Below are 13,085 nucleotides of genomic sequence, written 5' to 3' on the forward strand. Positions count from 1 at the left end.
ATTCAGTTAAAAATTATATAAATATATGGGGCCGCGGGGGTCTGATGCAGCAGCAATGAAGGTGTAGAAAAGGCAGCCGTGCCGTGCTCTGACTCTGCTCCCCATGTGCTGCTGTCGGACTTTCCCGACCAATATCAAAAGCCATCACGTGGCTCCTAGTCATTATCCTTTTCCTCCACTGCCTCCTGGGTCAACAGTCTCATGACAACTAGTTCGCTCATTACATTCTATGGACAACCATTATAATAAATATTTCCATTATATAAGTGCCAAGACCAATATCGACCACTGTGTTCTCGCACTCTCGGACTCCCAGAATTAGAAAAAGAAGGGTATTTATAAGCCATAACTAAACTTAACTAGCTTGACCATCTGCAAACCTTTGAACACATGCATATATATATATATATATTTATATATTTATATTTATATTCATTAGAACAAAACAGCCAAAGCTAAAGCTACACCCACCACCATTGTAACTAACCAAATCCAAAACCCAAACCGGTTCACCTACTATACCCAAGCCGGTTCACGAGAGCCAGGGCGTTGCTGGTGACCTGGGCCACCTCGACCACCTTCCCCCGGATCGCCTTCCGGGTCACGGCGTCCACGCCGCGGCCAACTCCGTCGAGGCACGTGTTCTCGTCGGTGAGGGCCGCGCTGCACCATGTCTGCACGTTGTTCATGTGCCACATGTACCCGGCCGAGCCGGGCCGCCCTATCCGGTTCAGCTCGTCGGCAGCCTGCCTGAGGCGGTCGACGCTGTCGCCCATGTTCTCGAGGCAGTCCTGGACCGGCCCGCCCTTCCTGGACCGGTTCTGCTTGCACAGGCCGGACACGAACTCCGAAGCGGAGCGGGCCCGGTCGGCGCTGACGGCCAGCGCCACGCGGGCGAGCTCCCGCGGGCTGCGGCGCACCGCCGGGCCGTAGGCGGCGAGCGACTGGATGCAGAGGTCGGGGTACCGCGTGGCACGGCAGGAGGAACGGATGAACTCAGTAGTCGGGGCAGCAGAGGTGAGGTTAGCGGCGGAGGAGCAGAGCAAGATGAGGAGGATGAGAAGAAGTAGAGGGAGAAGAACTTTACCCATTTTTTTTGTTTCTTTCTCTCTTACTGATATCTTATTGGTGGTGTGAGGTTTATATATAGTCTGATAGTAGAGGGTTTGGACACGTGATGTGCCAGGGATTATAAAGTTAATGTGATGCATTAAATAATCCCTCGGAAAGTAGATGATTAGCCGTTTCGCTCTGTCCACACTTACGACGCAAAGTTGGTCTTTTTCCCACCCCATACTTTTTTATTTTATTTTTACCATTGACGTGCAATTTACAATCGTCAAGCCCGAGTCCTACTACTACTACTATGACAATTGAACAAGTGGCAACAAAGAGGTCCAACTTCTAATTTTATTATACGGTTGCATGCTCTAAATAATGTTTAACTCCCTTCTTTTCCTTTCCTCACTCATTATGTGAGGAAATAAGATTAGCTTGAAGGACGTAAACGAAAGAAGCAGCAGTCATGTGAAAAGGGCTTAGTGGATCACTAATCAGTAATCAACCAATCACAGAGAGATCTAGAGAGCAGAGCAGGGTATCACATGTTGCTCTGCTGGAATTTTGAGGTCCAGGCTGGCGAATCCAGCAGTGCTCTGGCTCAGCTCTCTGTCTCTCTGTTAAACTTTGTACCTGCAAAGATGTGGAGGAGTATGAACAAGAATGTCGTGGCCTGTGACCGACATGCCAAGTACCTGGGCAGCAGGAAAATTGCTGCATCCGGAGCTACAGAGGATCCACCGTCACAGCCTTCTTAAAGATGCTCCGAAAGCAATGACCATATAAATTTATTGGATTTTTAGAGTACCTTTTCATGGAGGTGGAGAACTTGCCGTGCATGGAGGAGAGAGAAGCTTAATAACACAACAATTTAGAGTCATTTCTCCATGGCTAAAATTTGATGAAGGAAAAGAGTATTGACTCTCTGTCCGGTTTATATTTAATAACCGTGTCTCCAAAAGCATATGGACTTAAATGGAGTGGTGCACAGAGTGTGAATGATATAAATCGGCATGGGCATATTTATAGGGTAGACTGACTTTGGAGAGTGGTGTCTCATTTGTCTCATTTTCTTTAATTATTTATAAATTCAGAGATTATATGAGCTGCCTTCTTTCTCGGCAAACTTGAGCCTTTAAACTAAATTATTAAGTCAGCAAACTACTAAATAATTTTTTTCATAATAATTATTTATAATTGAAGTCGATATCATAACCTAACAGAGTTTGTCTGTCTGTCGCATATGTCGGAACAAGTCTAGCAATGTAACTTTAGACAGGCAGATGCTGTGCGGCCCCAACTGCAGTAAGTTGTTGCAATCATTGTACTTCTAAAGTTTGTAGATAGAGCTCGCTATCATCACAGTTTTAAGTCCTCATCTTCTTATCCATCTCAACTGCTAGATCATTAACAGCCAATCAACACAAGCATTTTGAGACAATCTCGGCAAAGAATGGCAGCTAATTTTCTTCCAGTTGAAAGCAATGGCTACCGCCAATCGCGCTTACGGAAACTACTACCATTTACCTTTCGGTTTCACTTATCTCCAAGAATCCTATGACTAGTACTCTCCAAATCTGAATTCAGGCAATCTGAAATCTAATAAGAACATATGTAGCCAAACTACATTTGTGTCTACTATTTTTGAAGACTGCAACTCTGAAATGCTGAAAAGTTAGAACATAACACAATTGATATCCTGTGTATTGTTAGAGAAATCACTCTCTTTTGTTTAGAAAAGGAATATGCACAATTTGAAGGAGATCAATATGTTAAGTATCTAGATTTTTAAAGAATAAGAGAGGATTTACTTCACTTTTCCGCTAGAAAGCTAGTCCTCCTCGTTTTCTAATAAACTGAAGAATACATATGAAACAATTACCACAGTAGCTTATGTTGCTTACACTTCGAATTAATTCATTTAGCAGCATCTTAGCATATCCAATTACCTTAATGTAATGCTAGATTTATGATGATGTATGCCGAAAGAACATGAATTAACTGCTTTTATCCAGCCAGTAACAAGTTCATATGAAAATACCTGGAAGAATGTACTGACTTTCAGGAAACATAAGTACATATATTTCTCTCATTCTGAGTAATTCTTCCTAAACTTTACAGATGGAAGTAGTATCTTTATAAACAATTTCAGGGAAAATTATCATATTTTTGTGCAGCATCTATGGAATAGTGTCAACCTCTGGAATTATTTGGCATGCTTGCAGGTGAGAAGTACACCAGCGACTTTATAATATTCTCTCCAACGATAAAGCCTGGCATAACCATGAGCTCAACCTTAGGCCTCATTTCTCCCTCACCTAAAATGATGTCTTTCACGACGCTTTCCATATAAATTCGTGTGAAATCGCTCCCTTTTGTCACCTGAAATACCTTAACCTTCGGTACATAAGAATGTGTCAGCCTATGCAACAGCCAGATTGACTTGGCTAAATTCAGAAAGGCACCGTAGAATGGTGTCATCGGATGGCCACCACTTATCACATGCTTCATCTGATCCAGGTTCTCAAAGAACGAACTCTCCATCTCTGGATGAATAAGAAACAAGTACTTACTCTTGCAGAACTTTCCAAAATCCGAATCAGAATTTCGGCTCAATACATCTAATGGTTCCATTGCTCTCATAGCAACAAACTCATGGAAGAAGCTCTCATTAGGAATTTTAATATTTCCTCCTTCCTCAGAGAAGCATTCTCTGTGGAATCCACTGAACATTCTCTGACAGACATAAGACTCAAATGCAAAGTGCTTATGACCCCTGGTGGCATAAACAGCTCCAGGGCTAATAGAATTTGCCGCGGCATCAAGATCCCATCCTGCTGCTTTCATCATTTTAATCAGAAGCTTTGAGAAGTCATGGATGGATTGGTGCACATTGTCTGCAGTGGGAGGGAAAAGATCTGAGATTAATTTGAGGGAGAAGGTGTTTCCTCCACACAAGACATCTGGCTCTCTTGACATCAGACCCCTTTGCCTAAGTTTCTTTTCAAGCTTTGATTTCTTCAGACTCGAGTCCTGTACTTGTTTCTGCAGTTGGAGGATCTCAGATTCTCTAGTCTGAATCTGAGACTGGTACTTCTTCACCATGACCTCATAAGTCCTCAGTAAGTTCTGCTGCTCTTGGATCTCCGTAAGTAGACACAAATCTCTCGGTGAGAGGCAACAGGATTTGGGGCCGTTGTCTCTGGAGTGCTTGAGCTCAGAGAGCTTGACAAGCTCCTTGATAACAAGTTTATCAGCAGCTTGGATCTTTTGTGGATCATAAGGAGTGTGAGCTTCCTGGAGCTGGATGTAAGCTGCTTTCAGACTGGAGATGTTATTGAAAACCTTTGATATCAACACCTCCTTGGAATCCTTGGGCTGGCTAATAGTCTCTTCCATAGGTCGAGCGAAGAGTACCTTCAGGTAACCATAATCATAACATTTTGATATCGAGCTTAGAAAAGCCTTTCTCCAACAAAACAATTATCAAGATTAACCTGCAATGTGTTATAGTAGGCATTATATCACCATCCAGATACATCTAAAGAGAGTTCAACTAAGTAGTAACAAACAGCATGAGGCAATTGTTCATTTGAGGACCATTGTAGTATTATGCATAATGAATTAGATTTCAAGAAAATTTTCCAAACAAACGACTTCAATGAATGTTCTATCCGTAAGTATCAGTAAGAATTATGTATCACAGGGCATAATATGGAATCATCCTGGGGACCATAAAACTTCTAGTTCTATGTTGGTCTTTCGTAGGCAATCGCACAATTGGTAAATGAAATCATCCAGAGGATCCGGATGGCAGCCATCAAATAACGAGCTCAAAATAAGTATAGAGACAGTTTAGAGAGATGAGCACCACAAAGAATGCTCAGTAAGCAAAAGAATCTGCATTCCATAAATTGGAAGTGCATCATCTAATAAAAAATAAGGAGGGTGCTGCGGGTGCCTCTTTTGAATGGTGTCAAAAATGAAATTGATTTCCACCCTTTCTGTGTTTTAATGCCTGAATGAATGTTAGCAATTACATTGGTTTACTGAAACATTGCAAAAGTCCTATTATACAGACAAAACAAAACAAAAGAAAGAAAAAAGGAAAATATATCCTAATGAAGGGCATTGAAAGATATTAGAATGAGCACGCACAAAGTGAAACTTGAAGTCATAAATTGCAAAGCAACAGAGAGCTAGAAAAATCATACCAAATCCAAAGAGAGTTGGGTGTAGAATCATTCAGAATACACAGTGCTCAGTTTCACTCAGGAAAAATGACAAGGAAATGAAAAGGACCCATTATACCTTGAAAGCAGTGGGTAACCCTGTTCCAAGTTTTGTTGATGAAAGAAGAGAGTGAGGAGTGAGGAGAATAAAAGGTGGTGATATGAACGAAGGAAGAGGGGAACAAAAGATGGCACTACTCTTCAAGTATCAAGAAAGAAAACAAAAAGAAAAAGTACATAAAAAGGCATTAATACACAGGGTGTCATTATTCTTTGCTGTCTGATTAAGACAGTTGCTGAGCCAACCACATGCAAAATAGAGCTTCTATAGTTCTATGTATGATATAATGAGTATTTTAATACTCTAATCTTATCTATTTCTTGTGCATATATAATTATATATTGGATTTAAGTACAGCTACTTTGCTAAGAATCTATTTTCGGGTCCCACAATTAACACTCTACTATTACCTTTAATACTTCAAAAATACGTCTAAGTTAGTTTTTACTTTTTATTTTTTATGAATAGTTATCATATAGATGCAAAATAAATTTAATACCCTTGAGTAAATTTTTAAGGTTAAGATAAAATTAAATAATCAGACTTTAAGGTCAAATAAGAGGGTACTTCATATATTTTAGTTTATCTATTTTTACAAGTAATAAAATATTAGTGTTAGATTAAAATTAATTCAAGATATTTCTTAAGTATTAAAAGTAAAATTTACAGATCACGTAACAAATATCAATACGGTAAAATGCGAATAATAATAAATCGTGAGCCCATCTTAGCATATGGGAATCCTTTTCAATTAAACGGACTAATTAAGAATGGCCATCGTTAATTTAATCACAAGGGTTTACTGGACTCAATCCAGAAGTTGATGAGACTTCTGGTTCTAGTTCGTGGAAATTTTGCCAAATTTATTTTTCATTTTTGGAGAAAAGTGGAACGTTAATGGTGCCCCAGTTAAATTAATTTGGCTAAAATTTTAATTCAAAAATATTTATACATAATGAGCTCTTTTAATCATTTCACTAAAATCCTATAATCTAAATTTATTGTTCATTCTTAGAATGAATAATAAAGTGTTCGTGGTAGATTTTGTTTTTAAAATTCATGTTTTTTTTATTAATATATAAGATAATTCGCTAACTAATCAATAAATTCAAATTGAGTATATTTTCGTAGATTTTTTAATTCACGATGCATAGAATACGATAGAGGTGAGAGCGCGAAAGCTTAATAATTTTAGTGCGCAGAGTAGAGATGATCACCTTTGTGTAAAGAATTTATTGATATTCTATCTATTATAGCAACGCATATCAATATGATGTATTTCATCTAACATGAATTACTACCATTTTGTATATGTTGGATTTTTTTTTACTCATACTTGCAAGTATTTAATTAAATTTTTTCTAATGTTGAGGTTGAAAACTCATCCCGCAAATCGACTTCCATGAATATTAATAAATTTTAAATTGTTGTAAGATTTCATCGTATCCCTTCTTTTTCATCCATATGTTTTACATTTTAACTACTTCTCGAAGCTGGATGAATATGTAAACAAACTTTCTTTAGTAAAAACAAAATTAAATCAGTTTTTTCTGAACAAATAAAGACTTTACGACGGTGGGAAAGACTTGATAGATGATAATAATAATAATAAAACTCATGACGAAAAAAAAACTAATTTAATTAGAAAAAGGGAGTTATAGTGGACCAAAATTATTGGTTTAGATGTAGACACACATCATATTCTTACATATCTATCATTCAGCATCACAATACTTTTTCTACATCAAAACCACGGAGCCATGGGACCACGAGCTTCGAAAGATAGTAGGATTCAAACAAGATATTGAATTGATTATATCCACAAATTAGTTCATCTATTATTATAAGTAGAAAACATGATGAAAGGATGTCTATCAGCAAATTTAACTTGTAGTATGAGGTCCAAAAAATCATTTCTAGGATTTGAATAAGAATTTTGAATCAATTATATCCACAAATCAATATGTCTACTAATACATGATACATACGGTGCAACCCGTGTTTCATTAGAAACTTAACATATTAGGATGCTTATTGTCAAATTAAGCTTGTGATACACACTGTACTCTTAATTTTAGTAGTCAAAGGTTGCACATTTGCAACCCTAATTCTAAATTATGAGACGCAAATGTGGATGTGTGATGGACGTGGCAAATCTGAATTCACAACTTTGTGGCTCAAATGTGCATACCATACAAACAATTTTTCCACTCCAAGTATTCTTAAATAGGCGGAGCTTTGCCTACTAAAATTATATATAAATTACTTTCATCTATATTCCTAATTTATTATTTAATTATAAAATATAATAATTAGTTTAAATGAATTTATATAAAAATTTATGTTTGGTTATTAAACTGTGAATAAGCATGTTAATTATATTAGAAATCTTAAAACATGCATTACTTTATAGCATCACTCTATCTACGATAAAATTTTATGCATAATTTATGACGTGAGTTATTTTATAATAGATTTAATCAAAACATACATAAATTCCATACAATTTGATTGGTACATCAAGAAGGTCTCCCAGCTTTGCCAAATCTAAAAAGCTGAACAGGAATCCGAAATGGGGGCAGCTTTGGCATATATGTAGATGGATACCCATTTTTTTTTAATAAAAAAAAGTAGTAATTTTACTAAACTGAAATTATAATTTATATATAAGTAATCATCTATTGAACCAGGTTTACCCTCAAGTTTTCAATATTCCTATTATATCGTATATGAACCGTTCAAATTCTCCTTACCCTTAGATAATTAAACAAAATAGACAGATAGATAGACAGACAATAAAAATATTTCTAAAAGAAAAAAAAAATCTCAAAGAAGAAAATTATCTAACCAATTAAAAATTTGAGTACTGAGAGCTTCTACAGCGTAAAACGTGGAACATGCGTGATTCACAAAAGGACGAAAAAAAAAAGTACGAACGAAAGACACAAAAAAGATTCCTTGGGTAATGAGTAACAACTAACAAGGAAGAATGAATCCTATAAATGCAGAGGTTACCTTCTTTACAACCTGGTGATATCCTCTAACTATCCCAGCCTCCGAAGGCCTACAACTGCAACTCCTTTGGCCAGCAACTTAAAGACAACCGCCACCATGAATCTAAAGGAGGCTTCTGGCGCTCGACCACTCGCAACTCTCCTGCTCCACACCGACAAGCAGGAGCAGGCGAGTGTATTCGTCTTGTTATCTATCATTTGTTCTCACGTACATTAGTTGATTGTGTCTGGAGCTATATATATTATATGTATATATCTAATTATATCAGCTTTCAAAACCTGATGTTTTGCAGGATTTGACATACAACAAGTACATGGAGTCCTCGACCAAAGTGAGACGTACACTAACTCATGCAAATAGTCAAGAGGAGGCCTTGATGACCATTGATTCCCTCAAAAGGCTTGGCATAGATTACATCTTTCGCCAAGAAATCACCAGCATCATTGACTCCTTCTACGTCAGGCATGGTGAAACTTACATGGGCCATAGTAGGGACTTGTTTCAGGTCACTCTTGCCTTCAGATTGCTCAGAGAAGCTGGATACGATGTGTCCTCTGGTGAGCTTAGTAGTATTGCTAGGAAAATAAAATATTAATTAAACTAATAATTAAATAATAATAATACTCAATCTAATAACATTAATAAATATTTAATCTACTAATATAAAATTAAATGAATTAAGAATCTGCCCTGGGAAGTGTTCCTAATTCAAATTCGATTCCGCTTTTGATCAGCATGGCTCGATAAATTAGCTTGAACTCGTTTTAAAATTGGAGATAAAAAAAGAGATCAGAGAAGATGTAATCCAAATTGATAATAAAGTTTCTTTTATTATGAAATTCATGTGTAAAAGATTTTCTCCTTTTTTTACTTTTATAAATGATTTTTAAAAAATTTCAAATCCAAAATTAACGAGTATTAATTACTCAACCTCAGTTTCTATATTTGAGTTGTATGGATTCATTAAACTAATTAAAACATATTTCTATGCAGACATATTTGATAGGTTTACCGACAGCAGAGGTGAATTCAATCCGTCTCTCAGCCAAGATATTAGAGGAATTTTAAGCTTACACGATGCGTCGTATTTAAACAAGGGGGAGGATGTGCTTTACAAGGCTAATGAATTCGCTGCCAAGCACCTCAAGTCTTCCATCAGTAATCTGGAACCTAATCTTGCTGCACTGGTGACACATACTCTGGACCATCCTTATCATAGGAGCCTGCAGCAGTACAAAGCTTGCTACCACCTCAGCTATCGGCAGGGATGTTTTGGAAGGAACAGTAGTGCCATGGAAGAGCTAGCAGTGATGGATTTCAATCTGAATCAACTATTGCATCAAAAGGAACTCGAACAAATTGCTAGGTAACTTTCATTCTTCTAATGGTGAACTGATATGCAAACATATATATATATACATATGTATATAGCTCTACTAATTGGAATAACCCACTCTCACTCTTAACACTCTTTGACAGTTGGTGGAAGAACTCAAGGCTAGCAGAAGAGCTGCCATTAGCTCGAGACCAATTGCAAAAATGGTATTTGCTTTCCACGATTCTCCTTCCTGATCCCCAGTTCTCCGAGTACAGAATACAACTCGCCAAAGCAATAGCATTCATATATCTTATTGATGACATTTATGATGTCATGGGTTCATTAGATGAGCTCTCACTCTTCACAGAGGCTATCACCAAGTAAGGGGAATGGCGCAATTATGTATAAACTCCTTAAGCTAATTACTGGAAAGGTAAAATTAGTGATCATAACCCAATTGTACGTAATTTTCTTGCACAGATGGGAGCACCCAGATATTATTTCACTTCCACACTATATGAAAGCATGCTACAAGGCTTTATATGATGTCACAAATCAGATTGCAGAAAGGATCAGCCAAGTACATGGATGGAATCCTATCAATTCCTTGAAGAAATCGGTACAGTTCCACAGCTGAACTCTTTTGAACTGTATACATACTCTCTTAATTAAGGTCTAATATGCAATTAACTCGTCTGGTTAAATTCGCAGTGGGCAAAATTATGCAATGCTTTCATGGTAGAAGCAAGATGGTTTACAGCAAAGCAGGTGCCGATGACGAGTACTTACTTGAAGAATGGTGTGATTAGCACAGGATTGCATGTAGGTTTGGTACATATATTTTTTCCTACTAGGGCAGGGAATAACAAAGGAGACTGTAGAGGTTATTGAGAGTGATCCAGGGCTAATTACTTGCCCAGCAACGATCTTAAGGCTTTGGGATGATCTAGGAAGTGCCAAGGTGGATAAAAATGAGTAAATAATACCTTAGAAGAACTGTGAAACAATTATAATCTTCTACTAACAATGTTTTCCTTTGGTTTTGGCAGGATGAGAACCAGGAAGGATTTGATGGTTCATACGTAGATTGCTACATGAAAGAGAACCCTCAATGTTCTGTTGATGATGCAAGAGAGCATGTCATGGATTTGATCTCTAAGACGTGGGAGGCACTGAACAAAGAATGCTTCTCTTCAAGATTATTCTCACCAGATTTCATCCAAGCATCTTTGAATTCAGCAAGAATGGTTAGACCGCTATACAGTTATGATGACCAGCAGAAGCTCCCAATGCTGGAGGAGTACATAAAGTTGTTGCTCTTTGGGAAAAAGTAGGAAGATAAAAAAAAGAATCAATACTGTTGCTGTATGAAATCTTTCAATTGGGTCATTATAACAAACGACTTCAATGAATGTTCTATCCGTAAGTATCAGTAAGAATTATGTATCACAGGGCATAATATGGAATCATCCTGGGGACCATAAAACTTCTAGTTCTATGTTGGTCTTTCGTAGGCAATCGCCCAATTGGTAAATGAAATCATCCAGAGGATCCGGATGGCAGCCATCAAATAACGAGCTCCAAAGTAAGTATAGAGACAGTTTAGAGAGATGAGCACCACAAAGAATGCTCAATAAGAAAAAGAATCTGCATTCCATAAATTGGAAGTGCATCATCTAACCAAAAATAAGGAGGGTGCTGCGGGTGCCTCTTTTGAATGGTGTCAAAAATGAAATTGATTTCCACCCTTTCTGTGTTTTAATGCCTGAATGAATGTTAGCAATTACATTGGTTTACTGAAACATTGCAAAAGTCCTATTATACAGACAAAACAAAACAAAAGAAAGAAAAAGGAAAATATATCCTAATGAAGGGCATTGAAAGATATTAGAATGGAGACAATAGAGAGAATAGAGAGAGAGAGAGACAAGATTTACGTGATTCGGCGATATGCCTATGTCTATGGGCGGAGCAATTTTCTTTACTATGCAAATCTCTCATTTACAAAGAGTTTTGTAACTCTAATCACTCTCAATACAATGGTGGCTCAACCTTCGTTAATGTTCTTCCAACTACCAACCCTAAAAAACCTACTTTAGTATTTATAGTCAGGTTTAGATTTGGGGATTTTCAGTGTCGCGTTCGATTGCTCTCGGGGGCGTGTTAGAATGCGCCCAATGTCAATACAGCAGAACTCAAGGGGCGTTCGGACGCAGGAGGGTGCCATTCGAACGCCTGCAAAAACAGTTGCTCTCGGGTTGGTCTGCGTTCGAACGTGGCTGGGGCCGTTCGAACGCCTGTAGAAAATCTACTATCGAGTTGGCTCGCGTTCGAACGCGGCTGGGGCCGTTCGAACGTCTGCATCACAGACTGCTCTCTATCTAGAGCCTACGTTCAAACGCCCCCAGGGCCCGTTCGAACGCGCTGTACAGAAATGCTGATACATGCTGAATTTTTGCTGAAACTGAATTTTAGCCAATTTTTAACATAATCTTATATGTTTCTTGTGTACATATAATTATATATTGGATTTAAGTACAGCTACTTTGCTAAAAATCTATTTTCGGGTCCCACAATTAACACTCTACTATTACATTTAATACTTCAAAAATACGTCTAAGTTAGTTTTTACTTTTTATTTTTTATGAATAGTTATCATATAGATGCAAAATAAATTTAATACCCTTGAGTAAATTTTTAAGGTTAAGATAAAATTAAATAATCAGACTTTAAGGTCAAATAAGAGGGTACTTTATATATTTTAGTTTATCTATTTTACAAGTAATAAAATATTAGTGTTAGATTAAAATTAATTCAAGATATTTCTTAAGTATTAAAAGTAAAATGTACAAATCACATAACAAATATCAATACGGTAAAATGCGAATAATAATAAATCGTGAGCCAGCATGGTATGGGAATCCTTTTCAATTAAACGGGCTAATTAAGAACGGCCATCGTTAATTTAATCACAAGGATTTACTGGACTCAATCCAGAAGTTGATGAGACTTCTGGTTCTAGTTCTTAGAAATTTTGCCAAATTTATTTTTTATTTTTGGAGAAAAGTGGAATATTAATGGTGCCCCAGTTAAATTAATTTGGCTAGAATTTTAATTTGAAAATATTTATACATAACGAGCTCTTTTAATCATTTCACTAAAATCCTATAATCTAAATTTATTGTTCATTCTTAGAATGAATAATAAAGTGTTCGTGGTAGATTTGTAATTTTAAAATCCATGTTTTTTTATTAATATATAAGATAATTCGCTAACTAATCAATATATTCAAATTGAGTATAATTTCGTAGATTTTTTAATTCACGATGCATAGAATACGATAGAGGTGAGAGCGCGAAAGCTTACTAATTTTAGTGCGCAGAGTAGAAATGATCACCTT

General features: G+C 36.9%; 3 protein-coding genes across 6 annotated transcripts; 1 reads left to right on the forward strand and 2 right to left on the reverse strand.

Moving 5' to 3' along the window:
- Window positions 1-397: 397 nt before the first annotated feature.
- Window positions 398-2,034, reverse strand: LOC140778602 (21 kDa protein-like). The gene is made up of 2 exons (XM_073123400.1): window positions 1,868-2,034; window positions 398-1,692 (listed from the first exon to the last, which is right to left on the reverse strand). The coding sequence occupies exon 2, from the start codon at window positions 1,293-1,295 to the stop codon at window positions 510-512; it is 786 nt and encodes a 261-aa protein (XP_072979501.1). The 5' UTR covers window positions 1,296-1,692; window positions 1,868-2,034; the 3' UTR covers window positions 398-509.
- Window positions 2,035-3,045: 1,011 nt separating this feature from the next.
- On the reverse strand, window positions 3,046-5,485 carry LOC140778702 (protein GRAVITROPIC IN THE LIGHT 1-like). 2 transcript variants are annotated; one of them, XM_073123537.1, is made up of 2 exons: window positions 5,371-5,485; window positions 3,046-4,556 (listed from the first exon to the last, which is right to left on the reverse strand). In XM_073123537.1, exon 2 carries the CDS (start codon window positions 4,456-4,458, stop codon window positions 3,253-3,255), a length of 1,206 nt encoding a protein of 401 aa, XP_072979638.1. In that variant the 5' UTR covers window positions 4,459-4,556; window positions 5,371-5,485; the 3' UTR covers window positions 3,046-3,252. The 2 variants fall into 2 exon arrangements, with proteins under 2 accessions (XP_072979638.1, XP_072979637.1); XM_073123536.1 differs by having other exon boundaries at window positions 5,274-5,467.
- A 2,894-nt stretch (window positions 5,486-8,379) lies between these two features.
- On the forward strand, window positions 8,380-11,171 carry LOC140777179 (S-(+)-linalool synthase, chloroplastic-like). 3 transcript variants are annotated; one of them, XM_073121115.1, is made up of 7 exons: window positions 8,380-8,535; window positions 8,660-8,924; window positions 9,361-9,733; window positions 9,847-10,065; window positions 10,166-10,304; window positions 10,397-10,507; window positions 10,735-11,171. In XM_073121115.1, exons 1-7 carry the CDS (start codon window positions 8,464-8,466, stop codon window positions 11,017-11,019), a joined length of 1,464 nt encoding a protein of 487 aa, XP_072977216.1. In that variant the 5' UTR covers window positions 8,380-8,463; the 3' UTR covers window positions 11,020-11,171. The 3 variants fall into 3 exon arrangements, 2 of the variants coding, with proteins under 2 accessions (XP_072977216.1, XP_072977215.1); XR_012106975.1 differs by having other exon boundaries at window positions 8,382-8,541; window positions 10,397-10,646; window positions 10,735-10,874; XM_073121114.1 differs by having other exon boundaries at window positions 8,382-8,541.
- The last annotated feature ends 1,914 nt before the right edge of the window (window positions 11,172-13,085 follow it).

The sequence above is a fragment of the Typha angustifolia genome, chromosome 15 (genome assembly GCF_048772165.1).
Source record: "Typha angustifolia cultivar Huaian chromosome 15, ASM4877216v1, whole genome shotgun sequence".
Lineage (NCBI taxonomy): Eukaryota > Viridiplantae > Streptophyta > Magnoliopsida > Poales > Typhaceae > Typha > Typha angustifolia.

Coding starts and splice junctions, on each gene's coding strand:
- LOC140778602 (XM_073123400.1), bottom strand. CDS start 1,295: ATGGGGTGGGAAAAAGACCAACTTTGCGTCGTAAGTGTGGACAGAGCG.
- LOC140778702 (XM_073123537.1), bottom strand. CDS start 4,458: ATGGAAGAGACTATTAGCCAGCCCAAGGATTCCAAGGAGGTGTTGATA.
- LOC140777179 (XM_073121114.1), top strand. CDS start 8,464: ATGAATCTAAAGGAGGCTTCTGGCGCTCGACCACTCGCAACTCTCCTG. Junction 8,542..8,659: donor ACAAGCAGGAGCAGGCGAGT/GTATTCGTCTTG, acceptor GATGTTTTGCAG/GATTTGACATACAACAAGTA. Junction 10,066..10,165: donor TTCACAGAGGCTATCACCAA/GTAAGGGGAATG, acceptor TTTCTTGCACAG/ATGGGAGCACCCAGATATTA.